This window comes from Balearica regulorum, chromosome 24, assembly GCF_011004875.1.
Source record: "Balearica regulorum gibbericeps isolate bBalReg1 chromosome 24, bBalReg1.pri, whole genome shotgun sequence".
NCBI classification, from domain to species: domain Eukaryota; kingdom Metazoa; phylum Chordata; class Aves; order Gruiformes; family Gruidae; genus Balearica; species Balearica regulorum.
In genome coordinates this window covers 4,968,575-4,995,168 of record NC_046207.1, presented here as the reverse complement: position 1 = coordinate 4,995,168, position 26,594 = coordinate 4,968,575, and the positions used below count along the sequence as shown (strand labels likewise).

Genomic DNA, 26,594 nt, shown 5'->3' with positions numbered 1-26,594 from the left:
GGCACTCTCCGCAGAGGCTCATGGGATATATCCCCCCACAGTCGTGCACAGCGTGTCCCGGGGGGCTGCCAGGCCCGGGGGGGGGGTGCGGGGACCCCGGCGGCCTGTGGGGCCCGGGGCCAGGCCAGGGGCCGGGGGAGGCAGCGCACTCCGGTCTGCCTCGCCTCAGGGTGGGCCGTGCAGGCCCTGGCCATGCGGGACCCTGAGTGGGGGCCGTGGCGTGAGGACCCCGAGGCGGCCGCTCTCCCGTGGGGTGCCGCTGGCTGGGGACGGCGTGGGGGACGTGCTGTCCCCGGCCCCACTGCGCTCTCCCGTGGGGCGGCCGCTGTCCTGGCTTGGGGTGACGGCGATGGGCTGGCTCCCCACTCCCGTCCCCACGCAGCCGTCACCCCTGGGCAAACGGGGCCCTGGCCCCCTGGCACCGGGGGGGCCCTTCTCTGGCCCGGCTGGGTGCTGCTCCTCCCTCGGGGGCTGCGGGCGGCGAAGCACGGGATGGGGTGGCCGATGGGGACACGATGGGGACAACCAGCCCCACGCAGCGGTCGTGTCCCGGCCCCCCCGGCACAGCTGCTCCCGGCTGTGACGCCCTGCTCTGCCATGCTGGGGGGGTCGGGGTGCGGCGGGGTGTGTGTGGGGTCCCCGTCACGGCTGCGATGCTCCCAGGGCACCCCGTGTCCCAGTCACCCCCGAGCAGCAGGGAGAGGTGCACCAGTGGCTTGTGCCCAGGGTGGGGGGGGTCAAACGCCAGTTCTGGGCCACCTCACTGGGGACACAGTGTATGCTGCCAGGCTGTCCCCGTACCCCAGGGCTGTCCCTGTACCCCTGTGCCCCAGGGCTGTCCCCGTACCCCAGGACCCTCCTTGTACCCCAGGATTGTCCCCGTACCCCAGACTTGTCCCCATACCCCAGGGCTGTCCCCGTACCCCAGGACTGTCTCTCGGTGCCAGACCTGTCCCCCCACACCCCCTGGGACTGTCCTCACGTCCCCAGACCGGGGAGCGGCACTACTGTCCCCGTCCCCCCTTCCCGGTGACACTCACAGCCCCAGCGGGGCAGGTGAGGGGACGAGGATGGCGCTTGTCGTGTCCCCCCCCCCCCCATCCGGGTGACCCCACAGCGAAGCCTCTGCACCCCCCACGCCTGCAGCCGGAGCAGCCCCCCCCGGGGCAGCAGCAGGACCCCGGCACAAAGGAGCGGGGGGGGGGGGGGGGAGCACCGGGGGGGGGCCCGCACCGAGCGGGGTGCGCTGCAGCCGGGACAGCCCCCAGCTCCTGAGCGGGGGGGGGGGGGGGGTGTGGGGGTGTCCCCGGTGCTCCCGGGGGTTGGGGGGGACCCGAGGGCTCCTGAGGAGTCTGGGGCGGCGGGAGCGCGCGCGGCGGCGGGGGGGGGGGGGGGGGGATGATGCGCGCGCCCTCGCCCCGGGGCCGTGTCCGGGAGCGCGCGCGCGGCTGCCCCGTGAGGCGGAGCCCGGGAGCGGCGGGAGGCGGCGGCTCCGCACCGCAAACTTTCCCGGAGCGGCCGGCGGGGCCATGGGCCGCGGCCCGCGCTGAGCACCATGATCCCCGCCGGAGGCTGCCTCTGCGCCGGGCTGCTGCTCGCCGCCCTCTGCCCCGCCGCCACCGCCGAAGGTGAGTCCGGCCGGACCGGGACCGCGGGACACCGGGGAGGGCGGCGGGGGGGGGGGGCACAGGGGACCGGGAGGACACCGGGCCGCGGGAGCGTCCCTTCGGCGGCGGCGGGACTTTGCGCAAAGTTTTGTACGGGAGCGACCGGCACGGGGGGCACCGGGGCGGGGGGGGGACACGACACCGAGGGGGCACCGGGAGGGGACGGGGGGACACACACCAGGCTGCGGGGTCCGGTGTGCCCGGGGGCTGCTCGGTTGAAAGTGACGGGACGGTCGGCCCTCCAGTCCCCTCCCCCCCGGTGCCCCCTCGGTCCCCCCCGGTTGTCCCCGCCACGGGCAGCGTGTCCCCAGCGGCCCCCGCGCCGCGATCGCCCGCAGGGGCTTGGGCTTCGGACTGGGCCGGACTGGGAAGCGCTGGGCTGGACAAACCCCGGGTCCGCTGCCCCGGGAGAAGTTTGGGGGACCCGGTGCTGCCCCGAGCGGGGACACCCCCTCACCACCCCCGGCTGCAGCCGCTCCTGGGGTTCTGGTAACGCTTGGGGACCCCCAAACTCCCGGGGTTCCCTTCCAGGATCCACGGGGAGGTTTCGGGGTGCAGAGCAGGGAGCCGCAGGGTGCTGGGGCAGGCGCGGTGCCCCACGGAGCGGGTGGGTGGGTGGGTGGGTGCGTCCCCGTCGCTCCCATCCACATTCTCGACGTGCCGCACCCTGCCCAGCCCGGGAGAGCGGCCGGGGAGGGAGCGGGAGCAGCCTGGGCAGGAGCCCTGCCTGCGCTGCCTGCGCTGCCTGTGCTGCCTGCACCGCCTGTCCCGAGGCCTCGGCCGGGCATGGGGGGACACGGGGACGGGGGGGGGACACGGGGACGGCAGGGGACAGGGCTGGTGGCCCCAAGGTGGGCAGCAGCAGCCCCAAAAAGCGACCGGCAGGGTTTGACCCCGCTGCCTGCCCCAGGCCTGCCCGCTGCCTCCGTGCAGCCCCGTGTTGGGGGGGGGCAGGTCCAGCACCGGGGAGGGGTTTGGGGAGCAAAAACGCAGCGAGGCTGAGCCGGTGCAGGGTCACGGGGCAGCGATGTGGGGACTTCCTGGGTGCCATCTGCTCCCAGCACCCCATAGCTCACCCCAATCGGAGAGTCTGTGCCGGGGAGCTCCAGGCTGGGGACACACCGGTGTGTCCCCAAGACGGTCCCTGGGGCCAGATCGGTGTGCTGGCCTGGAGGCGATGACTGGCAGCCCCAGCTTGGGGATATGGCCGATGGGCTCTGCCGGACGCCTCGGCAGCTGCCTGCGGGCAGATGGGGCAATCTGCGGTGGCACTGCCCACCGGAGCGAGCCAGGCAGGATGGATCATTGACTGCCCTTCCCGGCACCCAACCAGGGACCCGGAGGAGCAGGCAGGGCCGAAGCCCATGGAACGGAGCTTGGATCCTGTCAGGATCCGGCCCTGCCGCCGCCGCTCACCCGTCCCGCCTGCCCTTCGCCCTGGGAAAGCCCGCGGCATCCTCTGCCCGCGCCGCGGGGCAGGTGGAGGACAGACCTTGAGCTTTGGCTGCCTGCCACGACGGTGCGGTTTCCTCTTGGGGGGACCCTCCACTGCACGGCCGAGGCCACTGCGGTGGGGTGAGAGCTGAACCTCAAATTCGGGGGGGGGGTTTTCCCCCTCCCTGGCCATGCCCGGGGTGGGTGGGTGGGGGGTCTCCCTGGCTTGGTGGCTCTGGAGCAGGCAAAGGAGGCGGCTGCCAGCCTGGTCCCGCAGCCATGAGGCCGTGCAGGCAGCTGCCGGCACCGGGGGCTGTCACTCAGCTGCGGCGCTGCTGGCAGCCCCCTCCAGCCAGGGACTGGGACGCCAAACCCCTGCCCTGGGCAGAGGGTAGGGCACGGCTGCCCGACCCCCGTGAGCCTCGGTGCCCCCGTCCTGTGCCCAGGGAGGGGACGGTGGTGGCTCAGGGCTGGTGGCACTGGGGCCGATGCTGGGGCTGTGCCGGGACAGTGGCAGGGTCGGTGCTGGAGCTGTGCCGGGGTCGGTGTTGGAGCCAGGCTGGGGTCTGGTGTGTGCGGGGGGTCATTCCGGCACGGTGGCAGGGCGCCGGGGGCTGCGGGCGCGCCGGGGCTGGGCCGTGCCCGCCAGCCCTGCGTCACCGCTGCTCCCCAAACACGCCTGACCTGAAAAGGCGGTTCCTGCCGGGAGCGGGCGGCCGGGGGCCCCGTGCCACCCGCAGCCGTGACTCACCCGCCCGGCCCAGGGCCCAGGGCGGGCTCCCGCGCCCCCCACCCTGCACCTCCCGCCCTGCACCCCCTGCCCACCCCGATGCCCCGGGGATGGTCCCCCGGCCAGCAGCCCCCCACGGGACGGGGCCAGCCGGGCTCCGGCAGCCGTCGCTGCTCAACAATCGGGTCTTGTCTCAGCGTGGCCCCCCCGCCGGCGTGGGCAGAGCATTCCTGCCCGCGGCCCCCCGCTCCGGCCCCCCGGCACGGCACAGCCCCCAGCACGGGGCACCCCGGGGCTTTGCAGAAAGATCCGGGTCTGCAGGTCGCAGCTCGGCCCCCAGCAGCACCCGACACCCACCGCGGGCGTGGGGCGACGTCGGCCCCCGCCGTCCCTCGTGCGGGGCCGGGGCCGAGTGCCAAAGTGGGAGCAGCTTTGCCGCGTGCCGTGGCGGGAGCCGGGGGAGCGGTGATCCAGGAAGCCTATCGGAAGCTGTTGGGAGCAGCCCCGGAGATAAACGGCCGCCGCCGGATCCGTGGCATTTCCTGCGGAGGCCGGTGCCACCGCCGGCTCGGTTTCCTGCGGGGGCTGAGGATGGGTCAGGCGAGGGAACCCGCTGAGCTCCCGCTCCGTCCCCGCAGTCTGCACGGGGACCGACATGAAGCTGCTGCGTCCCTCCAGCCCCGAGAGCCACTACGAGACCCTGCGGCACCTCTACCAGGGCTGCCAGGTGGTGCAGGGCAACCTGGAGCTCACCTACCTGCCCCCCGACGCCGACACCGCCTTCCTCAAGGTGCGCAGGGGGTAAAGCACCCCGAGTGCGGGGTGGGGGGGAGCGTGGCCGGGGTCTGGCCGGTCCCTCACCTGCGTCCCCTCGTCCCCAGGACATCAAGGAGGTGCAGGGCTACGTGCTGATCGCGGAGAACCAAGTGAGCCAGCTGGAGCTGCAGAGCCTGCGCATCATCCGGGGGACGCAGCTCTTCCAGGAGCGTTACGCCCTGGCCGTGATGGGCAACGCCGGCCCCACTGGCACGCCGGGGCTGCGCCAGCTCGGCATGCGGCACCTCACAGGTCAGGGACCCCTCTCCTGGGTGGTCGCTCCTGGCACGGGGTGCTCGGGGCTGTGGGTTGCTGCTGCTGGGGCTGGGAGCTGCCTTGGCCCTGCCTGCGGCTGCCGGTCCCCAACAGTCCCTGCCTGGAGCTCTAGGTCCCTGCCTGGGGCTGGATGCTCCCCGTGGGGTGGCAGGTCCCCGTCCAGGTCTGGAAGTCACCATGGGGCTGTAGGACTATCCCCCCCCCCATCCCCATGCTGACACCCCCTCACCGTCTCCCCCCCCCCCCCAGAGATCCTGAAAGGGGGGGTGCGCATCGAGAGGAACCCCCAGCTCTGCTTCCAGGAGACCATCCTCTGGTCCGACATCTTCCACCGGCACAACGAGCTCCGTGGCGAGACCCGGGTGGAGAGCACCCGCAGCCGCAGCTGTGAGCACCGGCACCCCAGCCGGGGTCGGGGTGGGGGGGGGGGGGGGTTGTACTCAGGGAGGGGGCTGGGGGTTGCCGGTGCTCATGGCTTGCCCCGGCGCAGGTCCCGACTGCTGGGAGCTGTGTGCCAATGGGCACTGCTGGGGCGAGGGGCCGCAGGACTGCCAGACGCGTGAGTACGCAGCCAGCTCTGTGCCCCCCAGGGACCCCCAAAGCCCCTGACCTGCAGGCCCCTCCAAAATCCCTTAGACCGCACACCCCCCCCCCTTGCTCTGCATGTCCCTGCCCCATTGACCCCTACTTGGCACCTAAACCCTGGCCCCAGAGACCCCCCGGACCTTCCACTTCTCCCCCCCCCCACTCCCCATGGGCTCCCCAGAATCCCAGCTCTGGAGACCCCCACTTGTCCCCCCAAATCCCTGTCCTATTGTCCCTTACTTGACACCCAAATCCCTGCCCTGGGGATCCCCACTTGCCCCCACGGATCCCTGCCACCCAAATCCCCACCACAGGGACCCCCACCAAATCCCTGCCCTGGGCACCCACCTAGCCCCCAGCTCCTCATCCTGGGGACCCCCACATCCTGCGGTGGGGGGGGGGGGGAGCATTGGGGTCCCCACCGCGTCTCTCTCCTCCTCCACCAGTGACCAACAGCATCTGCCACGGCTGCCCGCGCTGCAAGGGCAAGAAGCCGACGGACTGCTGCCACGAGCAGTGCGCTGCCGGCTGCACCGGCCCCAAGCACTCCGACTGCCTGGTGTGCACCGGGAATGCGGGGGATTCCGGGGGTGGGGGTCCCAGGGGAGGGATGCTGGGGTCTCACGCCAGCTGTCACCGCCCCCCAGGCATGTCTGAACTTCAACCGGAGCGGGATCTGCGAGCTGCACTGTCCCCCCCTCGTCATCTACAACTCGGACACCTTCGAGTCGGTACCCAACCGCGACGGGCGCTACACCTTCGGTGCCAGCTGCGTCAGCCAGTGTCCCTGTGAGCACCGTGTCGGTGTGTGGGGGGGTCCGGTGCCGAGCCACCGCAGCCCTGACACCCCACCCCCCCCCCATGACCCCCCCCTAGATAACTACCTTGCGACAGAGGTGGGGTCCTGCACCCTCGTGTGCCCCCAGAACAGCCAGGAGGTCACCGTCAACAACGTCCAGAAGTGCGAGAAGTGCAGCAAGCCCTGCCCGGAGGGTGAGCAGCACCCCCGGCACCCGGGGCGGGGGGGTGCTGGGGACCCCAGGGGTGCGTGGGGGGGTGCTGGCCATGCCCCGGGGGGGGGGGTCCCTGCACAGCCGGCAGGGCAGGAGCAGCAAGTGTTTTGTGGGGAGCGGGGGGGTCCCAGCGGAGCACCCCAGCCCTGCTGTGCCCCCCCCAGTGTGCTACGGGCTGGGAGTGGATTTCCTCAAGGGAGTCCGCGCCGTGAACGCCTCCAACATCCAGCACTTCGCCGGCTGCACCAAGATCTTCGGCAGCCTGGCCTTCCTGCCCGAGACCTTCATCGGGTAAGTACCCCAGCCCCCCCCCCCCCCCCCCGAGCCCGCAGGGGGACACCAGGACCCCCACCGGGACCCCCCACCCCTTCCAACCTCCCTCCTGTCCCCGACAGGGACACCAGCACCAACACGCCGCCCCTGGACCCCAAAATGCTGCAGATCTTTGAGAGCCTGGAGGAGCTGACGGGTGAGAGTGGGGGGGAGCTGGGGGCTGGGGGCTGCAGAGTTGGGGAGGGGGGAGCCATGGGGTGGTAACGCTCGGCTCCCCGCAGGCTTCCTCTACATCGCCGCCTGGCCACCCAGCTTGCAGGACCTGGGCGTCTTCCAAAACCTGCGGGTCATCCGGGGCCGAGTGCTGCACAAGTGAGCGGGGACACGAGGGGACACGAGGGGACACGGGGGGGGGGTGTGTGGGGGTGTGGGGGTGTCCGCGCACACTCACCCGCCGGTGTCTCGGCAGCGGCGCCTACTCGCTGACGCTGCGGGACCTGTCGGTGCGGGCGCTGGGGCTCCGCGCCCTGCAGGAGATCAGCAGCGGGATGGTGCTCATCCACCACAACCCCCAGCTCTGCTTCCTCCAGAAGGTGCCCTGGGGCAGCATCTTCCGCAACCCCCGCCAGCGCCTCTTCCAGACCCACAACAAGCCCCCCGAGCAGTGCGGTAAGCAGCACCCCGGGGGGGTGGAACGGGGCTGGGGGGGCTGGACGATGGACGGGGAGTCGGCGGACCCCCTGGTTGCTCACGGTGCACCCCCCCCTCTGCAGAGAGCGAGGGGTTGGTCTGCTTCCACCTCTGCGCCCACGGGCACTGCTGGGGCCCCGGCCCGACCCAGTGCGTCGCCTGCGAGCGGTTCCTGCGCGGCCAGGAGTGCGTCGCCTCCTGCAACCTCCTGGACGGGTGAGCAACGAGCCCCGGGGACGGCGGGCAGAACCTCCCCCCCCCCCGACACAGCTTACTGCCTGGAGGGTCCGGGACCCCTTCCCTGCACCCACCCCGCGGTCCCTTCGCCCTGCAGAGCCGTCCGGGAGCACGCCAACGGGACGCGGTGCCTGCCCTGCCACCCCGAGTGCCAGCCCCAGAACGGCACCGAGACCTGCTTCGGATCGGTGAGGATGGGGGCGGGTTTCGGGGAGTGTGGGGGGGGTGGCCCCAGGGGTCCCTCACACCCCCCCCGCTCCCCCAGGAGGCGGACCAGTGCGTGGCTTGCGCCCACTACAAGGACGCGCAGCAGTGCGTGCGGCGGTGCCCGAGCGGGGTGAAGGCGGACGCCTCCTTCGTGCCCGTCTGGAAGTACCCGGATGAAGATGGCGTCTGCCAGCTCTGCCCCACCAACTGCACCCACTCGTGAGTTGAGGGGGGGGGGGTCCGGCTGGGCACGGGCTGGGGGGGGGTCACAGGGGGCTGCTGCCAGGGGGCTGCTGCACACTGTGTCCGCAGGTGCACGATCCGGGATGAGGACGGCTGTCCGGTGGACCAGAAGCCAAGGTACGAGCGTGGGTGTCCTGTGCCACCCTGACCCCCCACCCCTCTGGGTGCTGGGGGGGAGGGGGAGGCTCCTCCAGCCGGGACCCCCCCACCCCGGTCACCTCCTGTCCCGCAGCCAGGTGACGTCCATCATCGCCGGCGTGGTGGGGGCTCTGCTGGTTGTCGTCCTCCTGCTCATCACCGTCGTCTGCGTCAAGCGCCGGCGGCAGCAGGAGCGGAAGCACACCATGCGGCGCCTGCTGCAGGAGACCGAGGTGGGGACGTCGGGACCGGTGGCTTTCCTTGGGGGGGGCGGGATGGACCCCCAGCACTCGGGGGGGGTCACCCCCTCACCTGTCTCTGCCTGCAGCTGGTGGAGCCGCTGACGCCCAGCGGAGCCCTCCCCAACCAGGCCCAGATGCGGATCCTCAAGGAGACGGAGCTCAAGAAAGTGAAAGTCTTGGGCTCCGGCGCTTTCGGCACAGTCTACAAGGTGAGGGGTGGGGGGGTGCTGCCGGCGGGCTGGGACCCTCCCGGCTCTGCACCCCTTCAATCCGTGTTCTCCCCCCGCCCCAGGGCATCTGGATCCCCGACGGGGAGAGCGTGAAGATCCCAGTGGCCATCAAGGTCTTGCGGGAGAACACGTCGCCCAAAGCCAACAAGGAGATCCTGGACGTGAGTGTGCCAGTGGTGCCGGTGGGTGAGCAGCGCCGGCGGTGGCCCCCGCCCAGCCTGACCGTCCCCCCCCCCCCTCCCTGCCCGCAGGAGGCCTACGTGATGGCAGGGGTGGGCAGCCCCTACGTGTCCCGGCTGCTGGGCATCTGCCTGACCTCCACGGTGCAGCTGGTGACGCAGCTGATGCCCTACGGCTGCCTCCTGGACTACGTGCGGGAGAACAAGGACCGTATCGGCTCCCAGGACCTGCTCAACTGGTGTGTGCAGATCGCTAAGGTAGGATGGGGGGGGGGGGGTCCAGCGGGACCTGGGAGGGGGGGACACAGAGGGGACACAGCCTGATGCACATCGTCCCCAGGGGATGAGTTACCTGGAGGAGGTGCGGCTGGTGCACCGGGACCTGGCCGCTCGCAACGTCCTTGTCAAGAGCCCCAACCACGTCAAAATCACTGACTTCGGGCTGGCCCGGCTGCTCGACATCGATGAGACCGAGTACCACGCCGATGGTGGCAAGGTGCAGCTTGGGGATGCAGGGACAGAGCGATGGGGACCACGATGCCCTCCCCCCTCAGGGACAGCCAGACCACCCCCCCCCCCAGTCCTGCTCACCTCTCTGTCCTCCCTGCCCCAGGTCCCCATCAAGTGGATGGCGCTGGAGTCCATCCTCCGCCGGCGCTTCACGCACCAGAGCGATGTCTGGAGCTACGGTACGTCGGCACGGTCCCATCCCTGACATCGGTGCTGGGGGCGGGGGGGGTGTGGGGACACCTGGGGCACCGCTCACCCCTGTCCCTTCCCCCCCCAGGTGTCACCGTGTGGGAGCTGATGACCTTCGGGGCGAAGCCCTACGACGGGATCCCTGCCCGGGAGATCCCCGACCTGCTGGAGAAGGGCGAGAGGCTGCCACAGCCGCCCATCTGCACCATCGACGTCTACATGATCATGGTGAAATGTACGGCGGGGGGGGGGAGACAAGGACACGGCCCGGGGATGGGGTGGCACCTTGCTCCCGTCCCTGACAGCGCCTGGCTCTGTCCCAGGCTGGATGATTGACTCCGAGTGCCGGCCCAAATTTCGGGAGCTGGTCACCGAATTCTCTCGCATGGCTCGGGACCCCCAGCGCTTCGTGGTCATTCAGGTAGGTGGGTCCCCAGGGATCCTGCTCCCCCCCTGCCAGCACCCCGGCACGGGCACTGACCGCTGCCCCCATCCCCAGAACGACATGGTCGGGTTGCCAGGCTCCATCGACAGCACCTTCTACCGGGCCCTGCTCGAGGAGGAGGACATGGACGATCTGGTGGACGCCGAGGAGTACCTGGTCCCTCACCAGGGCTTCTTCAGCGCCGAGACCTCCACCACCTACCGCAGCCGCATCTCCTCCACACGGGTAGGTGGGCTTGGGGGGGGGACGGGGGACGGAGGACGGACAGGCAGGAGCCCCCCCCTTTCCTGGCAGAAGCACGGGGTGACCCAGTGCCGGGGCAGCCCAGGACAAGGCTGCAGCCACGTCTGTGCCGGGGGGAAATGTGGGGTGTAAAGCCCCCGCCCTGTGCTGCCTGGGGCCCCTGTCTGCGGGCACCGGGACAGGCTCCTCGGCACGGGCTGCAAGCACCCGACTCCGTGCCCTCTCCCGTACCCAGAGCACGGCGGAGACCCCGGCTGACGTGGAGGAGGGCGAGGGCTTGGCCGCCTTCCCCTTCCCCACTCAGGGCCTGGCGGAGGGGCTGGAGGGCCCCGTGCCGGAGGCACCGGAGGGGGACGGTGGGGCCAAGGTGACCCTGCAGAGCCCATCGGCGCGGGAGCCCGGCACTCTGCCGCGGTACAGTGAGGACCCCACTGGGCTGGCGGCCGAGGAGAGCGAGGGCCTGGATCCCGAGGGCTTCACCGCCGCCCCGGCCCCCCACACCGCCATGCCAGGTAAGGAGGGGACGGGTGGGACCCCGCAGGGGTGGGGGGGGATCTGCCCGCCTGCCCCATCACCCAGCCTGGCCACGGTGGCCCCTAATGCGTTTCCCCCCCCCTCCCCGCAGAGTACGTGAACCAGGCGGAGGAGCGGCACCCCCGTGTGCCTCCGTCCCCGCCGGACAAGCCCAAGGGCCACCAGGGTAAGAACGGGCTGATCAAGGAAGCCAAGCACCCCTTCCCGGGGCCATTCGGCCACACCGTGGAGAACCCCGAGTACCTGGCACCCCCCGGCCCGCCCGCCCCCAGCCCCTTCAGCCAGGCCTTCGACAACCCCTACTACTGGAACCAGGACCCCCCCAAGGCCGGCGGCCCCGAGGGCGGCCCCGGCACGATGCCGACGGCAGAGAACCCCGAGTACCTCGGCCTGGCTGGCCCCAACGACGCGGCTGTGTAGGGTCGGGCTGCGGAGAGGTCCCCCCCCACTTCACCGAGGCAGCTTGGGAAGGGACGGCACGGGGAGCCGCGGGGCCATAGCTGTCCCCTCTGCCTGGTGGCAGCCGCGCCAATGCCACGGGGGTGACGCCGGCCATGGAGGGCCGCAAGAGCCCAGGATGCTGTGGGACAGCGCAGCAGCAAGTGTGGGGACAGAGAGGGGGTCACCCTTCGTGCCAGGTGCTGCTCTGGGCCCCCTGCAGAGCCGGGCACTGGCGGGGGTGACCCACAAGCCGCGCCGAGCCAGACGGCGCTCAGACTGTGAACGGGAGCAGCCCGGGGAGCTCAGCCCCAGCACGGCACAGAGAAGGACAGCCCGCCACCGTCACCCAAAGGCTCCTCCACCACAACCCACCTTTCCAGGGCTGTCCTGGTCGGGCTCATCCCATGAACGCCGCCGCCGCTGCCCTCCTCCCCCGGCGCCCCAGCTGCGCCGGGACACACGGACTTGCACTGAGCAGGTGGATGTCGGGCTCGCGTCCCGGCTCCTCCTGGATTCTTTTGAAGCCGACTGTATCGCACCGAGATGTATATTTGATAATTGTACATTGTTTTTTTTTTTTTTTTCTACTCTCCTTGTCTGCGTGGTTCCCCCCTTCTCCGTCACGAGGGAGGAGCCAGTTCCATCTCCTGGGGACCATCGCGTCCCTTCCCTCCCGGCCTCAGCTGCCACCACCCGAGGAGGCAGCGAAGGGCAGGACCCGCGTACCTGGAGGGTAAAAGTCCTGATCCCTTGGCTGCCGACCAAGGGCAGGGCAGGCAGGAGACGAGACCTGATCTAACCCTGCTTTTGCACCTTGATGCCCGCGTCCCACCCCCATACTCGAGGGACATGAGAGGGGCCACGTTCTCCAGTTCTTTATTCAGCGCCGGGCTGTTGGGTTTATACACAGTATAGAATAAATAAGGGGCCCCTCCGCCGGCTCGGCCGCCCTGTGGTGAAGGGCAGAGTCATTACAGGCGGAAAGCGAGAGCCTGAGAACGGGGAGGTGGGGGGTGCTCGCAGCCGTTAAATCAACCTCTTAGCCGTGGGGACGGAGCCGAGCCGGGGTTCCCATGCCCGGCCGGGGCAGCTGGTCCCCACTGCCCTCGCACCGGTTTAAACAGTGACAGGAGAGACTTTAATTATTAACGAATCACGCTAAAGTTTACAGCGAGTGGTTTTTGCTCTGCATTAATCTGCTGGGAGCTCTGGAGCAGCAAAGTCCCCTCCAGTGCCCGGGTTGGCTCCCCTGAGGGCTGGGCAGAGTGTTTGCGGGGGGTCCCCAAGCCCCCAGCAGCTGAGGAAGGGGAGAACAACCCCACCCCACACTGGTGGGTGCTGTGGGGAGGCAAATGCAGAGGAAGGGGAAAGGCAAAGGCAGGCAGGGAGCTGCCCCACGCCAGAGCTGCACCCCGCAGCGGGGATGGGCCAGAACGGCCCCCCCAGCAACACCAGTACCACAGCTCTGCCCATCCCAGCTCTCGCCCCCAATTTCCCAGGAGGGTCCTTACGCTCTCACATTCCCCCGACATCCTTGGGCTCCCCTGATGTTCCTGGTTCCCCGGGCGTGCAGGGAGCTAACAAAGGCAGCGAGGAGCGAAGTGGGGGGACGCCGAGGGGGGCCCGGAGCTGGCGGGTGGGTGCTGGGAGATCCCAGCTGGGCACAGGGCTACAGGATGATGCAGGGGGGGCGGCTGTTGGTGATTTTCTGCAGCGGTTCCCCATTCCTTGCTCTGCGAATCGCTTCAATCAGCTGAGGAGACAGAGGGGGGGGGGGGGGGGGGGGAGTCACACTCCAGGCCAGCCTTACCATGAGGTCCGGTGGGGGAAGGAATGCTCGACTGGGGGGTACACAGCAGCGGGGGGCACTCAGACGCAGCGGGGGGCACTCAGACGCAACGCATGGGGGTCAGGCAGTGCTGTGGGGCCAAATCACGGCCACAGCAAGGCAACCTTCCCCCCTCTCCCCGCACGAGCAGCAGCTCAGGCTCGCACCCTACCACAGCGGGACCCGGAGCGGGTCCCGCCGGGGCAGCAGGAAGGGGAATAGCTCCCGATGGGATCGTGAGGCATTGCCGGAGCGCGGGCAGAGCCGGTGAGTGATGAAACAGAGAAGTTGAGGGAAAAACCGGTCACAGGGAAACTCGCTGCGAAACCAAACCTGCCCGCAGCCACCAGCCCGGCTGACGCAAGGACCCTGCAGGGCCGGGTACTTACATCCTTCTCGTAGGGAAAGCCTCCATTCTCCAGCTTGGAGAAGACCAGCTGCCCGTTGATCTCAATCTCGAAGGCACCTTAAAAGCAAGCAGGGCCAAGCCGTAAGCCGCGATCCTGTCCTGCACGGTGCCGCCAAACCCCACGCCCATCCTGCAGCCGTTCCTGCCACACCGACCCCTGGCACAAGCATCCGGGAGGCTGAAACACCACGGTGGTACCCCCAGAGGTGCCAGACCGTACCCCCAGCAGCACGACTGGCCTGGCAGAGTGCACAGCGCACCCCCAGAGAGCTCGGGGGGCTCCTGCCCCCCTCACGGTGGACCCCCAGGCTCCAGAGTCTCTGCAACCCCCGAGACCTTGGTGAGGGGCAGCCCCTGCAATACGCAGCGCTCAGGCAAGCGAGGCACAACCTCCCCCAGCCTCGCTGCAAGGTTTACACCAGCTCGGCACCCCCTCCCGCCCTCCCCAAAGACAGGGCTCAGCCCAGCGCCACAGAGGGGACAGGCTGGGGTCACCCCAACCGCAGCGCACCCCGGCAGCGACCCCTGCACGGCGCTGGCCGCAGCAGGGCTGTGTCACGGACCCTTACCTGTGCCCCCCAGCCTGGACTCGATCTCGATGTCGGGGTACTCCTCCTTCACGGCGCTCGCCAGCTCCTGGTAGGTGGGCTCGAAGCCGCAGGGCTCGCTGCGTGCGGGGAGGGGCAGGTGAGAGCTGGGACCTCGCCGCAGGGAGCCCCCGACAGCACCCCTCACCCAGACACTCCCCTCCCACCCCCACCAAAACTAAGGAGCCCCCCCAAACCCACCTCCCCTCCTGCTGCCTGTACCCCCACATCCCCCACAACAGCCCCACCCCCCGCACGCCCAAATCCCCAGAACCCCCGTCCCTGTGGCCCCTCCCCGCTCCTCCCCACAAGCCCCCCCAGCTCCCTGCACCCCTCAGCCCCCCCATGTCCCACCACCCTACGGCCCAGCTGCTCCTGCGCACTCCCCCCACCCCCCCGCAGAGCCCCCCCACATCCCACATGCCCCGTCCCAGTTCCCCCAGTTGCTGCCCCCGGTACCCCGGTACCCCCTTCCCCAGACCCTCCGGTCCCTCACACCCCCGAAGGCCCCTCGCCCCTCCCATTCCCCTCCCGGTTCTTCGCCTCCGCCGCGACTCCCCGCAGGCGGCGGAACGGCACCGGGACGGCGCTCACCAATACTCCACCACGATGCGGACCCGCCGCTCCGCCCCGGCTTCAGCCCCGGCCGCCGCCGCCGCCTCGGCCCCTCCGCTCATCGCCGCCGGTCCCGCCGCTCGCTTCCGGGTGTCGCCACGTGACGCGGCGCTTCCGGCTGCGCTGCACCGCTCCTCTCGTCTGCTCCGGGCGGGCCGCTCCGCGCCACCTGCTGGCGGGAGGACTGCACTGCCGCGGGGCCGTCCCCGCCCGCCGGGTCCCCACGGAGCCCACGGGGAACCGCACCGAGCCCCGGGGGACACCCACAACCCCCGAGGGAGCTCTGTAGTCCCAAGGGGATCCCCAATGACGCATACGACCCCCACTGCTCCTCATGGAGCCCCCACTGCCCCCCCCCCCCCCGTGGGAGTCCTATAGGGCCTTGGGACCCGCGCAGACCCCAGGGGATCACCCACGGACCCATGGGACCCCCGTGGAGCCCATGGGTCCCTCAGCATCCCCTACAGGGACCCCCTGACCGCACCTTGGGGACTCTGTGGCCCCATGGGACCCCAAGCACCCCTTGGGGACACCCACACCCCCCACGGGGACACCCACAGACCCCACGGGGGCACCCACAGACCCCACGGGGATCCCACCACTCCACGAGACTCCTACAGCACCTGGGGGAAACGCTCATTTCCCCATAGGGTCCCTGCAGCCCCATGACGACACCCACGGCCCCCATGGAGACCCCCCATAGCACCCATGGGAACCCTCAAGGGACCCCACCCTCTGTCCCCACGGGACCCCCACAGATCCCCTAAGGGGTCCCACATGTCCCACTGGGTCCCCTGCACCCATAGGTCCCCCCATGGGGTCCCCACATCCCTCCAAACCCCAGGGGACCCTGCCACCTGCACGGCACCCCCATGAGACCCCCACCACCACCCCACGGAGTCCCTGGGCTGACCCCGTGGGACCCCCATGGGACCCCCCCCACCCCACGGGGCCCTTCCAGCCCCCCACATGTGGGGTGCCAGGGAAACCCCGACCCAAACCCCACAACTGGGGTCCCCCGGGGGGTGGGGGGCTGGCCCATACCAGACTGACACCCCCCCCCAGACAGCCACGGGGCCCTGGGTCCCCCCCACCTCGGACATCCCCCCCCCCCCCCGACTCAGCCGCTCCTGGGGTCACCCCAGTGCATTGTGGGAAACTCCCCATCACCACCGCAGGGGGGTGGGATGCAGGTTTGGGGGGGGCTTGGACCCCCCCCGGCTGGCACGGGGCCAGGCTGGATGCCCCATCCCCGGGGTGCGGAGGCTGGGGGGGGGGAGGTGAGGGTGGGGGGAGCACCCCTGGGTGTTGTGGGGGGGGGCTGGGTGCTGGGTGGCCAGCCCGGGGCGGCATGATGTCAGGCGGGGGCGGGAGCTGGCGCAGGTAGATAAAGCCGGGGAGAACAGGAATCCCCGGTCCGGCGGGAGGGTGGCGGGACGCGGCGGGCGCCTGCAGGTAGGAACGGGGTCGGGGTGGGGGCCCTCCGCACCATGGGGTCACCGGCCAGCCCGGGACGTCGGTCCCATCCCGCCGACGTGCCCCTTGCTCCCCGCTGCACCCCCACCCCTTCCCTCCCACCTTCCTCCCGGCTCTTCCTCCTCCGCCACCGCCCCGGTACGGCCTTGCCGCTGCCGCCCTGCGGCCTCCGCACCCCCGGCCCCGCTGGCCCCTCGGTGCGGGGAGCCCGGTCCCACCGCCTCGGCACCCACCAGCACCCCTGCCCACAGCCGGTGGCCCCGGGACCCCATCCCCTAGCCCTGGTGGCCCTGGGACCCCATCCAATAGTCCTGGTGGCCCTGGGACCCTGCCCCTAGCCCTGGTGGCCCTAGAACCCCATCCAATAGTCCTGGTGGCCCTGGGACCCTGTCCCCTAGCCCTGGTGGCCCTGGAACCCCATCTGATAGCCCTGGTGGCCCTGGGACCCCATCCCCTAGCCCTGGTGGCCCTGGTCCCCCAGGGCCCAGACCCCTGTTTGTCCCAGACCCCAGGGACACCCCACGTTGTGTGTCCCCCCCCACCATCAGAGCCCCATCACAGCCACCAGGACAGGACTGGCATCGGGGTGACCTGAGGCCACGGTGATGGGCTGGCGGGTTGGTGGCAGGGCTGTGTCACTGTCCCAGGGCCCCGTGGGGGTCCCTGGCTGCCACATCCCCTGTCAGCCCCTCCGGTGTCCCCTGTGTGGCTTGGGGTGGCCCCGCACCGTGTCCCACCGTGGGCACCGTCACCCCCCCCGTGACGCCCGGGTGTCCCCCGCGTCTCCAGGGTCACCCTGGGGCCCGGCCAGGCAGGGACACCCCGGCCCGGCGCCTTTGGCCGCTCCGGCACAGCTGGGGCAGAGGAGCGAGAAGGGAGCGGAGGGTCCGTACCGGTGGGATAGCCGGGGCTGGGCTGGGGACGTGGCAGGGCCGGGGACGGTGGCGGCAGCTGTGCGGTGGCATCGGTCCTGCCGGCCATGGACTTGGACCCCGCGCTGGCCAGGAGGCGGGGGACCGGGATGGCAACGGGGACGGGCAGCGGGTGAACAATTAACCCGGCCCCGTGCGGCATCCCGGGAATGGCGGGGCCCGGCGTGCGCATGCCCGTGGCCATCGAGTGCCGTCGGCGCGGCCGTGGGTGTCGTGCGTGTGTTACATGTGCCACGTGCCGGACAGCCCCACGCCGCGGTGGCCGGGCTGCGCCCGCCCCTGCGTGCCCCAACCAGTGGGCTGTGCCGAGCTGTGCCGCACCGCGTCGTGCCGAGCTGTGCCGCGCCATGACAACCCGTGCCGTGCTGTGGCAGGGCTGACCCCGGGGCTGCGCACATCCCGCAGCCTCGGTGCGAATCATTTTGGGGCCGAAACAAGAGGGCCGGCTGGTGTCCCCACGTCCCCCCGAGCTCTGCGGCACCGCACGGGCGCTGGCACCGGGCACCGGCGGTCGGGCGTGGGCGAGGGGTGATGCGGTGGCGCGGGGGGCCGTGCCGGCGGGCAGGCTCGGGGCAGTTCCCATGGCGGGCGCCGGCTCCCTCGCCCCCGTCCTGCCGGCGCGGCCGCCCCGGCCCGGATGCCAGCGCGGTGAGGTGGAGCTGGGAGCGGCCGCCAGAACTGGTTTGGCCAGACCCGAGGAGGTGTCTGGGCTGGGCCGCCGCCACGCTCCGCTTCCTGCTCCCGCCGGCGCCGCGCTCGCCCACCGCGGCTCAGCCCGGCAAGGCTCAGCCTGGCAAAGCTCAGCCTGGCACGGCTCGGCCTGGCAAAACACAGCCCAGCCTGGCTCAGCCCAGCACGGCTCAGCCCGGCACAGCTCAGCCCGGCACAGCTCAGCCTGGCAAAGCTCAGCCCGGTAAAGCTCAGGCCAGCACAGCTCAGCCTGACAAAACTCAGCCTAGCGCAGCTCAGCCCAGCCCAGCAAATCTAAGCCTGGTATGGCTCAGCCCAGCCCAGCTCAGCCTGGCATGGCTCAACCCAGCAAAGCTCAACCCAGCAAAGCTCAACCCAGCAAAGCTCAGCCCAGCTCAGCCCAGCCTGGCATGGCTCAGTCTGGCAAAGCTCGGCCCAGCTCAGCTCAGCCCAGCACGGCTCAGTCTGGCTCAGCCCAGCTCACTTTGGCCCAATTGAGCTCAGCTCAGCTCAGCTCAGCTCTGCCAGCCCCAGCCTGGCTCAGTCGGTGTCTCCTGGTGCCACCAGGCTCTCGGTGGTGACATGGGGGGGCTGGAGCGGGTCCCATGTGGGACAGGGAGGGACTGGGGGATTCTCAGGTGTCTCGTAGGGGGCTGTGCTCACTGCCGGGCTCACACTCCTGTCCCCCAGCTCCTGGATCGGGATGGGGCTGGCAGGACGGGGACACCCCGACCCTCGGCAGCCGCGTGGGGCTTGGCTGGACCCCCGTGGGGTGTGGGGGACCGGGGGCAGGCGGGGCAGTGCTGAGTCACGCCGCCCCGCGCTGACTCACCGCTTGTCTGGGCGCCGGCAAAACACCACCGGGGCAGGTGCCAAGGGTGGGCAGCCCCCGGCAGCGCCGTGGCACCCGCTGCCCACGCCGGGGCGGTGGCGGCAGCGGCTGGTGGCGTGTGGCCAACGTGGAGCTCGGCGCGCATCCCGTGGGGGCTGCCCACGCGTGTGGCCGTGGACCCCCGGCCCCGCTGCTGCGGGGACGAGGACACGGAACCGCGTGCGGTGCAGGACCCACTGTCTTCCCACCCCCCAGATAATGCCATGGACGGGGGGGCTCAGCAGAGCAGCCTCCGGGAGCCCCCCGGACCGGGCGGCGCGGAGCAGGAGGGGGTCCCTGGCGATTGGGACGGGGGCGAGGGGCCGCCCGAGGTCAAGCGCTCGCAGCCCCTCTTCATCCACGGCAGCAGGTGGGTGGGGGGGCCCCGATGCCGAGGGTCTCCCGCGGAGGTCGGGGAGGTCGGGTGGATTGACGGGTGGGGGGGGGGGCACAGGACCCGGTGCTGGGGGGGGGTCCAGGGGAGCTCAGCACCTCTCTGCCCACAGCCGGCAGCTGCCGGAGGAGGAGCCGCGCGCCTCGTCGCTGCCCAGCATCCCCAACCCCTTCCCCGAGCTCTGCAGCCCCTCCAACTCGCCCATCCTCAGCAGCCCGGCCCTGGGGCAGGGCCCCCCCCGTGAAGGCACTTCCCACGTGAGTCGGGGCCACAGGGGGCTGGGGACGGGGGGCTCGGTCCCGGGGGACGCGGGGTCCCCTCCCGCCGGGGGCCCTGACGCCCGCCCTGGCACGTGCCGGCAGGTGGTGAAGGTGTTCGGCGAGGACGGCGCGTGCCGCTCGCTGGAGGCGTCGGCGGGGACCACGGCGCGGCAGCTCTGCGAGACGCTGGTGCGGAGGACGCGGGCGCTGCAGGACCACAGCTGGGCCCTGGTCGAGCTGCACCAGCACCTGGCCCTGGGTGAGCTGCCGGCATGGCATGGCACGGCACGGCATGGCGCGGCACGGCGCGGCACGGCGTGGTGCTGGGCCCCCCCCGCTCCCCGGTCGCCCCGCTGAGCCCCATCCCCCTGCAGAGCGGTGCCTGGAGGACCACGAGTCGGTGGTGGAGGTGCAGAGCTCCTGGCCTCCCGGTGCCGACAGCCGCTTTGTCTTCCGCAAGAACTTCGCCAAGTACGAGCTCTTCAAGAGCAACGCGGTATGTGGCTGCCGGAGCAAAATCCGCGGGGACCCGGCTGTCCCTCGGGGACCTGTACACCCCCAGGGACCCTGAGTGACCCGTGGATCTCCCCTGTCCCCCCCCAGCAGTCCCTCTTCCCCGAGGTGATGGTGTCCAGCTGCCTGGAGGCAAATAAGAGCATGGCACACTCCGAGCTCATCCAGGTACGGGGCCACCGGGCCCGGCTGTGCCGTGGGGACCCCTCCTGTGCCGTGAGGAACCCACCGTGCTGTGAGGAACCCACCATGCCTTGGGGACCCCTCGGTGCCATGGGGACCCCACCATGTCTTGGGGACCCCACCATGCCATGGGGACCCCGCTGTGCCCCTCAGCCCTTGTTGCCCCCCCCCCCCCCCAGAACTTCCTCAACTCCGGGAGCTGCCCCGAGGTCCAGGGCTTCCTGCAGCTGCGGGAGGCCGGGCGCAAGGTTTGGAAGCGTTTCTACTTCTCCCTGCGCCGCTCCGGGCTCTACTACTCCACCAAGGGCACCTCCAAGGTGAGGGCACGGGTGGGCGCGCGGCCCGGCGGGGGGCGGCAGGGCCGGCCCTGACGCCCCCCCCGCCCCAGGACCCCCGGCACCTCCAGTACTTCGCCGACCTCACCGAGTCCAACATCTACTACGTGACGCAGGGCAAGAAGCACTACGGGACGCCCACCGAGTTCGGCTTCTGCATCAAGGTGGGGACGTCCCCGCCTGGCTGGGGGCCGGGGAGTCCCGGGTATCCCATGTGCCTGCCCCTGCCCGGGGGTCTCTGCCCCCCTGAGACCCGCCCGGGGCTGCCCCATGACGGCTCCGGCCTCTCCCCGCAGCCCTACAAGGTGCGGAGCGGCACGAAGGGCCTGAAGCTGCTCTGCAGCGAGGACGAGCAGAGCCGGAGCTGCTGGATGGCGGCTTTCCGCCTCTTCAAGGTGAGCCCCGGCCCCGCCAGGGTGTTACCGGCCCCATGCCGGGGAGATACCGGGGGATGACAGGGGGATGCTGGGGGGATACTGGAGGGATACTGGAGGGATGCTGGAGGGATGCTGGGGGATACTGGAGGGATGCTGGGGGATAATGGAGGGATGCTGGGGGGATGCCAGGGAGATACCAGGGGTTGCTGGGGGGATGCTGGAGGGATGCCAGGGAGATAGCGGGGGGACGCTGGGGGGATGCTGGGGAGATCCCGGGGGGACGCTGGGGGGATGCTCACATCCCTGTGCTGGGGGATGCTGGAGGGATGTCCCATCCCCGTGCTAGAAAAGATGCAGGGTGGGTGTCCCCGTCCCCATGCGGGGTAGATGTAGAGGTTCCTGTCCCCACGCTGGGTGGATGTGGAGGTCCCCATCCCCATGCCAGGTGGGTGCTCCCCCACCTCACTGTGGGATGGAGGCCCCACGGGACCCCCCCAGCTCCCAGGGCTGTTCCCCCCCCAGTATGGCATGCAGCTCTACCGCAACTACCAGCAAGCGCAGGCACGGCTGAGCCAGCCCCCCTGGATCGGCCCCACGCCCCTGGTGAGTGCCACCCCCCCACAGCCCCCTGTCCCACGGGGAACCCCCCCGGTCACCCCCCGCTCCCCCACAGCGAAGCGTCTCGGACAATGCGCTGGTGGCCATGGACTTCTCGGGGTGCACGGGCCGGGTGATCGAGAACCCCAACGAGGTGCTGACGGTGGCCCTGGAGGAGGCACAGGCCTGGAGGGTGAGTTGGGGTGCGGGGGCACGAGGAGGGTCCCCCCGCAAGCCCACCCTAATGCCCGCTCCTTGCTTTGCATGGCCAGAAGAAGACGATGCACCGGTACAGCCTGCCGGCAGCCTGCCAGAGCTCCCCGCTCAGCGCCGGTGAGCAGCACCCAGCCGTGGGGTCCCATCCGGCAAAGCCGGGTTGTGCCGAGGCGGGGGGGGGTGGTGGTGTCCCTACCCCGGGTGCGGGTTCCCCCCAAGCCTGACGCCCGTCTCCCCGCAGCCATCCACTGCACGCAGCCCTGGTTCCACGGGCGCATCTCCCGGGAGGACACCCAGCAGCTCATCGGCCGTCAGGGCTTGGTAGACGGGTACGGGGACCCCAGGGGGGTCAAGGTCCCCAGAGCTCGTGGGGGGGGTGGATGGACGTGGGACCCCTGGTGGGTACTTGACCCTGGGGGTTATAGGGCCCTGTGGTTCATGGGGTGATACAGGACCCCTGGGAGATGGGGGGAGACTTGTCGGGGTGACAGGGGATGCTGGGGGGGTTGGGAGCAGCCGGGGTTCACAGGGGATCTGCAGCCCCCAGGGGTACGGCAGCCTGGGGTTTGTGGGTGGGGGAAGAGGACCCCAGGGCTTGGGGGGGGGGTGTGTGTGTACCTGGGACCCCAAGGGTGACACAGGGGCAGCAGAGGGGCCCGGGGCCAGCAGTGACACCCCCTCCCCGGGGCTCGCAGCGTCTTCCTGGTGCGGGAGAGCCAGCGCAACCCCAAGGGCTTCGTGCTGTCCCTGTGCCACCTGCAGAGAGTCAAACACTATCTCATCCTGCCGGTGAGTGCCAGGGGGTGCGGGGGGTGCCGGGGGGTGCTGGGGGTGCCAGGGCCTGACCCACGGCCCCCGGCAGAGTGAGGAGGAGGGACGGCTCTACTTCACCATGGACGACGGGCAGACCCGCTTCGCCGACCTCATCCAGCTCGTGGAATTTCACCAGATCAACCGTGGCATCCTGCCCTGCAAGCTACGGCACTACTGCACCTGCGTGGCCCTCTGAGCCCAGCACTGCCGGTGCCGTGTGGCACGGCCGGCACGGCACGGCTTGGTACAGTCCAGCACCACCAGCATGGCACTGCTTGGCACAGCCCGGCACCACCGGCAAGGCTTGGCACAGCCTGGCGCCGCTGGCACGGCTCGGCACAGCCCAGCACTGCCAGTACGGCACGGTTTGCCACAGCCTGGCACCACCGGCACGGCTTGGCACAGCCTGGCGCGGGGCGGCAGGATTTGGGCCAGCTTGGCGCAGCGCACGCAGGGTCGAGGACGGCTCCTCCACTGCCAGCTGCCCGCCCTGCGCCCCGGGTGCCGGTTCTGCCTGCGGGGTCCGGGGGTGCCAGTGCTGCCGGCCCCCCCCACACTCAAGCACTTTCTCCCCCCTTCCTGCAGCGCTGGCCCCGAGACCCCCCGAGTGTCCCTGAGTGTCCCCACGGGGCCCGGCACTCCTTGTCCCTGGGCCAGGTGGGCTCGGGGGTCCCCAGCCCCAGGAGCGGGGTCCTGGGGGGGGTGGGGGGTGAGGGGGGTACCCACCACCGTGTCCCCCACGTCCCCGCAAGGCCAGTTGAACTGTGATGTGTTTTATACCAGTGAGAATAAAGGTTATTTTTTCAGAGCTCCTGCCTCGCCCTCTCTAAAAGAAAAGCCGGGTGCTGGGGGGGGGTCCGTCCCCACAGCCCCCCAGTGCTGGCGGGCACACGGCTGGCAGCACCCCCACGTCCTGCCGTGTCCCCGCGGTGCCCCGGGTCCCGCACAAAGGCCCCTCTGTGCACCCCGGGCACCACGTGCGGCTCAGCCACGCGGCCGCCGGCAAATCCCTGCGGGGGGATTAGTGGGGGCGGATTAAGGGCCCGGATTTGGGGGGGGGGCCAGGGCCGGGCCAGCTGCTATTAAAGGCGGGGGGGCCAGGGAGCGGGGCTGCGGCCGTGCCATGGCTCCCAAGACGGTGCTGATCACCGGCTGCTCCTCCGGCATCGGGCTGGCGCTGGCTGTCCGGCTGGCACGGGACAAGCAGCGCCGCTTCCGAGGTGAGCCGGGTGGACGGGACCCCCCCCCCCATTCCGGGAGGGGGGGACCCCGCGCTGGGCTGAGCCACCTCTGTCCCCAGTCATCGCCACCATGAGGAACGTGGGCAGGAGCGGGGCGCTGGCGGCGGCGGCGGGGCCGGCGCTGGGCCGGACGCTGGAGATCAAGCAACTGGACGTCTGCGACGAGGGTTCCATCCGCGCCTGCCTCGACAGCATCCCCGGGCGCCATGTCGATGTCCTGGGTGAGCCCTGGGACCGACCCCCACCCCCCCACCGCGTCCCCGTGGTGCCCTGCGCCAGGGAGCGCTGTGCCGGGGACCCTCCGCGCTGGGCACATCCTGTGCACCGGGGACACCCCGAACCAGGGACCCTCCGTGCACATGGGGTACCTGTGCATTGTCCTCTGCTGGGGACCCTCCATGTCAGTGACGCCCCGTGCACCAGGGACCCCCCGAGCCCATGCACCGGGGGACCCTCTGTGCCGAGGACACCCCACACCAAGGGACACCCCGTGCGCCAGGACAGTCCATGCACTGGGGACCCTCTGAGCACCCAGTGCTGGGGACCCTCCATGTCAGGGACACCCTGTGCACCAGGGACCCTCCATGCCAGGAACATCCTGCGCTGGGGACCCCCTGTGCACCGGGGACCCTCTGTGCTGGGGACTCCCCGTGTAGCAGGGACCTTCCACACCCAGGGCATCCCACGCTGGGGACCCTCCATGCACCGGGGACCCCCTGTGTGCACCGGGGACCCCCTGTGTGCATGGGATCACCCCCCGCACAGGGGACGCCCCGCTGACGCCCTGTGCCCGCAGTCAGCAACGCCGGGGTGGGCATGGCGGGTCCGCTGGAGTGCCAGAGCCTGGCGGCCATGCAGAGCCTCATGGACACCAACTTCTTCGGCCTCGTCCGCCTGGTCAAAGAGGTGCTGCCCGACATGAAGCGACGCCGCGGGGGCCACATCGTGGTCATCAGCAGCATCATGGGCCTGCAGGGTAGGGGGGGACGGGGTGCCGTGGCGGGATCAGCCCCCCCTCGGTCCTGACCGGACACACCTCCCCCCCCCCATCCAGGCATCGTCTTCAACGACATCTACGCGGCCTCCAAGTTCGCGGTGGAGGGTTTCTGCGAGAGCCTGGTGGTGCAGGCGCTGCGCTTCAACGTGGCGTGAGTGCCGGGGGCTGGCAGCCAGCGCGGGCCCCCCGGGGTGGGGGGCTTTGGGGGGTTCCGGGGTCCCCAGCACCCCGTCCCCGGGCAGGATCAGCCTGGTGGAGCCGGGGCCAGTGACAACGGAGTTCGAGGCGAAGGTGTACGAGGAAGCTGAACGTGCCGACTACTCACGGACCGACCCCGAGACGGCCGACATCTTCACCAACCTCTACCTGAGGAACTCCAAGGACGTCTTCGCCAGCCTGGGCCAGACCCCCGAGGACATCGCAGAGGTGACGGGCGGGCGGGTGGCCCCGCCGGGCTGGGGGCTGCCCTCTTCCCACCCCCCTGCCCAGCAGCCCCTGCCTGGGCTGGGCTGTCTAGAGAAGCCTCAATTAGCCCTAATGAGCAGCAACCCCCAAACCGGCAGAGGAGAAGGGGGTCCCACCCCGACAACTCCTTCCCCCAGGCTCCATCCTAATGGGGCTGAGCGTGGGGAACGGGGATGGGGACGGGGATGGGATGGGGTGGGGTGGAGCTCGGGATGGGATGGTGAGGGATGGGGGTGGGAAGGAGATGGGATGGGGATGGGGATGGGGACAGGATGGGGTGAATAGGAATGGCGTTGGGGATGGAGATGGGATGCAGGTAGGATGGAAAGTGGATGGAGATGGGAAGGGAATGGGAATGGGGATAGGGATGGAGATGGGATGGGGATGGAAATGGAAATGGGAATGGGAATAGGGATGGAGATGGGATGGGGATGGAAATGGGAATGGGGATAGGGATGGAGGTGGGACGGGGATGGAAATGGGAATGGGAATGGGGATAGGGATGAAGATGGGGATGGAAATGGGATGGGGATGCGGAAGGGATGGAGACAGGAAGGGGACAGTAATGTCCCCATGTGCAGCACACGCTGCGGGTGATCGAGGCGGCCCGGCCGCCCTTCCGGCATCAGACCAACGCGGCGTACACACCGATGGCCGCGCTGAAGCATGCCGACCCCAGCGGCACCCTCATGACCGACGCTTTCTACAAGCTGGTGTTCAAGTACGACGCGGTGCTGCGGCTCAGCCTCCGCGCCATCCGCCTGCTCCGCTGGAAGGCCCAGAAGGTGAAGGAGGGCGTCCGGCTGCTGGGCTTCAAATAGCCCCCGCGGCACCTGGGCACTCGGGGCACCGCACCGGCGCAGCCACCCCACTCACCTTGGGGGGGCAGCTCAGAGGCAGGGGGTGAGTGGTGCTGGGACCCGCGCAGGGTTTCGCTTCCTGCTCCCAGCCCGAAATAGCGTCTGCCGCCGCTGTATTAAAATCGGGAGTGGTATTTTTAACCAGCGCCGGGTGAAAAAGCAGAGCGGCTTCCTCCGAAAGTGCAGCGGCTGTGACGGGGCTGGGAAGGGCTGGCAGCTGCCCCCCGCCTGCCTCCTTCTCCCTGGGGGCACTCGGCTTCCCCCCCCCAGCCCCCTGCACCCACAGGCATGTGGCACCCTGGGGCCCCGTCCCCTGCCTGGCCACCAGCGATGGCTGCATCCTCCTTCCCCCAGCCACCGCTGCGGGGTCGGCAGTACCCCGTGGCGGGGGGCTCCCGCACGTCGGCCGGTGCCATCGCCCCTCCGGCACCGAGCCCCGCGGCACCGGGGCAGCAGGGCATCGCGCCGGTGGCTCAGCTGCGGCGCTGGGTGCAGAGGGTGCAGGAGCTGGTGCAGGGATGGGAGCAGGGTGCAAAGGGTGCGCGGTGCATTCAGAGGGTGCACGGTGGGCGCAAAGGGGCTGCAGGGACTGGTGGGGAGTGGGCGTGGGTTG

The 26,594-nt window shown here is 70.6% G+C and overlaps 4 protein-coding genes across 5 annotated transcripts; 3 read left to right on the top strand and 1 right to left on the bottom strand.

Annotated features, from left to right (window-relative positions):
• The first annotated feature begins 1,451 nt into the window (after positions 1–1,451).
• Positions 1,452–11,906, top strand: ERBB2 (erb-b2 receptor tyrosine kinase 2). The gene is made up of 27 exons (XM_075774997.1): positions 1,452–1,628; positions 4,470–4,621; positions 4,713–4,899; positions 5,173–5,310; positions 5,414–5,482; positions 5,955–6,067; positions 6,156–6,297; positions 6,385–6,501; positions 6,686–6,812; positions 6,917–6,990; positions 7,076–7,166; positions 7,264–7,463; positions 7,568–7,700; positions 7,819–7,909; positions 7,987–8,147; positions 8,241–8,288; positions 8,404–8,542; positions 8,638–8,760; positions 8,844–8,942; positions 9,033–9,218; positions 9,301–9,456; positions 9,574–9,649; positions 9,748–9,894; positions 9,983–10,080; positions 10,159–10,329; positions 10,583–10,859; positions 10,973–11,906. The coding sequence occupies exons 1-27, from the start codon at positions 1,556–1,558 to the stop codon at positions 11,299–11,301; spliced, it is 3,717 nt and encodes a 1,238-aa protein (XP_075631112.1). The 5' UTR covers positions 1,452–1,555; the 3' UTR covers positions 11,302–11,906.
• Positions 11,907–12,182: 276 nt separating this feature from the next.
• On the bottom strand, positions 12,183–14,945 carry MIEN1 (migration and invasion enhancer 1). Its single transcript, XM_075774998.1, has 4 exons — positions 14,741–14,945; positions 14,129–14,226; positions 13,540–13,616; positions 12,183–13,075 (listed from the first exon to the last, which is right to left on the bottom strand). The coding sequence occupies exons 1-4, from the start codon at positions 14,821–14,823 to the stop codon at positions 12,992–12,994; spliced, it is 342 nt and encodes a 113-aa protein (XP_075631113.1). The 5' UTR covers positions 14,824–14,945; the 3' UTR covers positions 12,183–12,991.
• Positions 14,946–16,159: 1,214 nt separating this feature from the next.
• GRB7 (growth factor receptor bound protein 7) lies at positions 16,160–23,226 on the top strand. The gene is made up of 15 exons (XM_075775220.1): positions 16,160–16,216; positions 18,947–19,100; positions 19,237–19,381; positions 19,487–19,643; positions 19,759–19,880; positions 19,988–20,065; positions 20,260–20,397; positions 20,469–20,579; positions 20,712–20,810; positions 21,315–21,395; positions 21,466–21,582; positions 21,662–21,722; positions 21,847–21,934; positions 22,301–22,394; positions 22,468–23,226. Exons 2-15 carry the CDS (start codon positions 18,955–18,957, stop codon positions 22,612–22,614), a joined length of 1,584 nt encoding a protein of 527 aa, XP_075631335.1. The 5' UTR covers positions 16,160–16,216; positions 18,947–18,954; the 3' UTR covers positions 22,615–23,226.
• Positions 23,227–23,522: 296 nt separating this feature from the next.
• On the top strand, positions 23,523–25,987 carry LOC142605051 (retinol dehydrogenase 8-like). Of its 2 annotated transcripts, XM_075775131.1 has the most exons (6): positions 23,523–23,638; positions 23,719–23,880; positions 24,456–24,635; positions 24,714–24,807; positions 24,899–25,082; positions 25,703–25,987. In XM_075775131.1, the coding sequence occupies exons 1-6, from the start codon at positions 23,542–23,544 to the stop codon at positions 25,940–25,942; spliced, it is 957 nt and encodes a 318-aa protein (XP_075631246.1). In that variant the 5' UTR covers positions 23,523–23,541; the 3' UTR covers positions 25,943–25,987. The 2 variants fall into 2 exon arrangements, with proteins under 2 accessions (XP_075631246.1, XP_075631247.1); XM_075775132.1 differs by lacking the exon at positions 24,456–24,635.
• The last annotated feature ends 607 nt before the right edge of the window (positions 25,988–26,594 follow it).

Bases quoted from the DNA above. Each gene is read 5' to 3' on its own strand.
- MIEN1 (XM_075774998.1), bottom strand. From the start codon at position 14,823: ATGAGCGGAGGGGCCGAGGCGGCGGCGGCGGCCGGGGCTGAAGCCGGG. The intron at 14,227-14,740 runs GTGAGCGCCGTC...CCCCGCACGCAG, and splicing joins CGCATCGTGGTGGAGTATTG to CGAGCCCTGCGGCTTCGAGC. The intron at 13,076-13,539 runs GTAAGTACCCGG...CTGTCTCCTCAG, and splicing joins GCTTTCCCTACGAGAAGGAT to CTGATTGAAGCGATTCGCAG.
- LOC142605051 (XM_075775131.1), top strand. From the start codon at position 23,542: ATGGCTCCCAAGACGGTGCTGATCACCGGCTGCTCCTCCGGCATCGGG. The intron at 24,808-24,898 runs GTGAGTGCCGGG...GTCCCCGGGCAG, and splicing joins GCGCTGCGCTTCAACGTGGC to GATCAGCCTGGTGGAGCCGG. The intron at 25,083-25,702 runs GTGACGGGCGGG...CCCCATGTGCAG, and splicing joins CCCCCGAGGACATCGCAGAG to CACACGCTGCGGGTGATCGA.
- GRB7 (XM_075775220.1), top strand. From the start codon at position 18,955: ATGGACGGGGGGGCTCAGCAGAGCAGCCTCCGGGAGCCCCCCGGACCG. The intron at 19,644-19,758 runs GTGAGCTGCCGG...ATCCCCCTGCAG, and splicing joins GCACCAGCACCTGGCCCTGG to AGCGGTGCCTGGAGGACCAC. The intron at 22,395-22,467 runs GTGAGTGCCAGG...GGCCCCCGGCAG, and splicing joins AACACTATCTCATCCTGCCG to AGTGAGGAGGAGGGACGGCT.
- ERBB2 (XM_075774997.1), top strand. From the start codon at position 1,556: ATGATCCCCGCCGGAGGCTGCCTCTGCGCCGGGCTGCTGCTCGCCGCC. The intron at 4,622-4,712 runs GTGCGCAGGGGG...CCTCGTCCCCAG, and splicing joins CCGACACCGCCTTCCTCAAG to GACATCAAGGAGGTGCAGGG. The intron at 8,289-8,403 runs GTACGAGCGTGG...CCTGTCCCGCAG, and splicing joins CCGGTGGACCAGAAGCCAAG to CCAGGTGACGTCCATCATCG.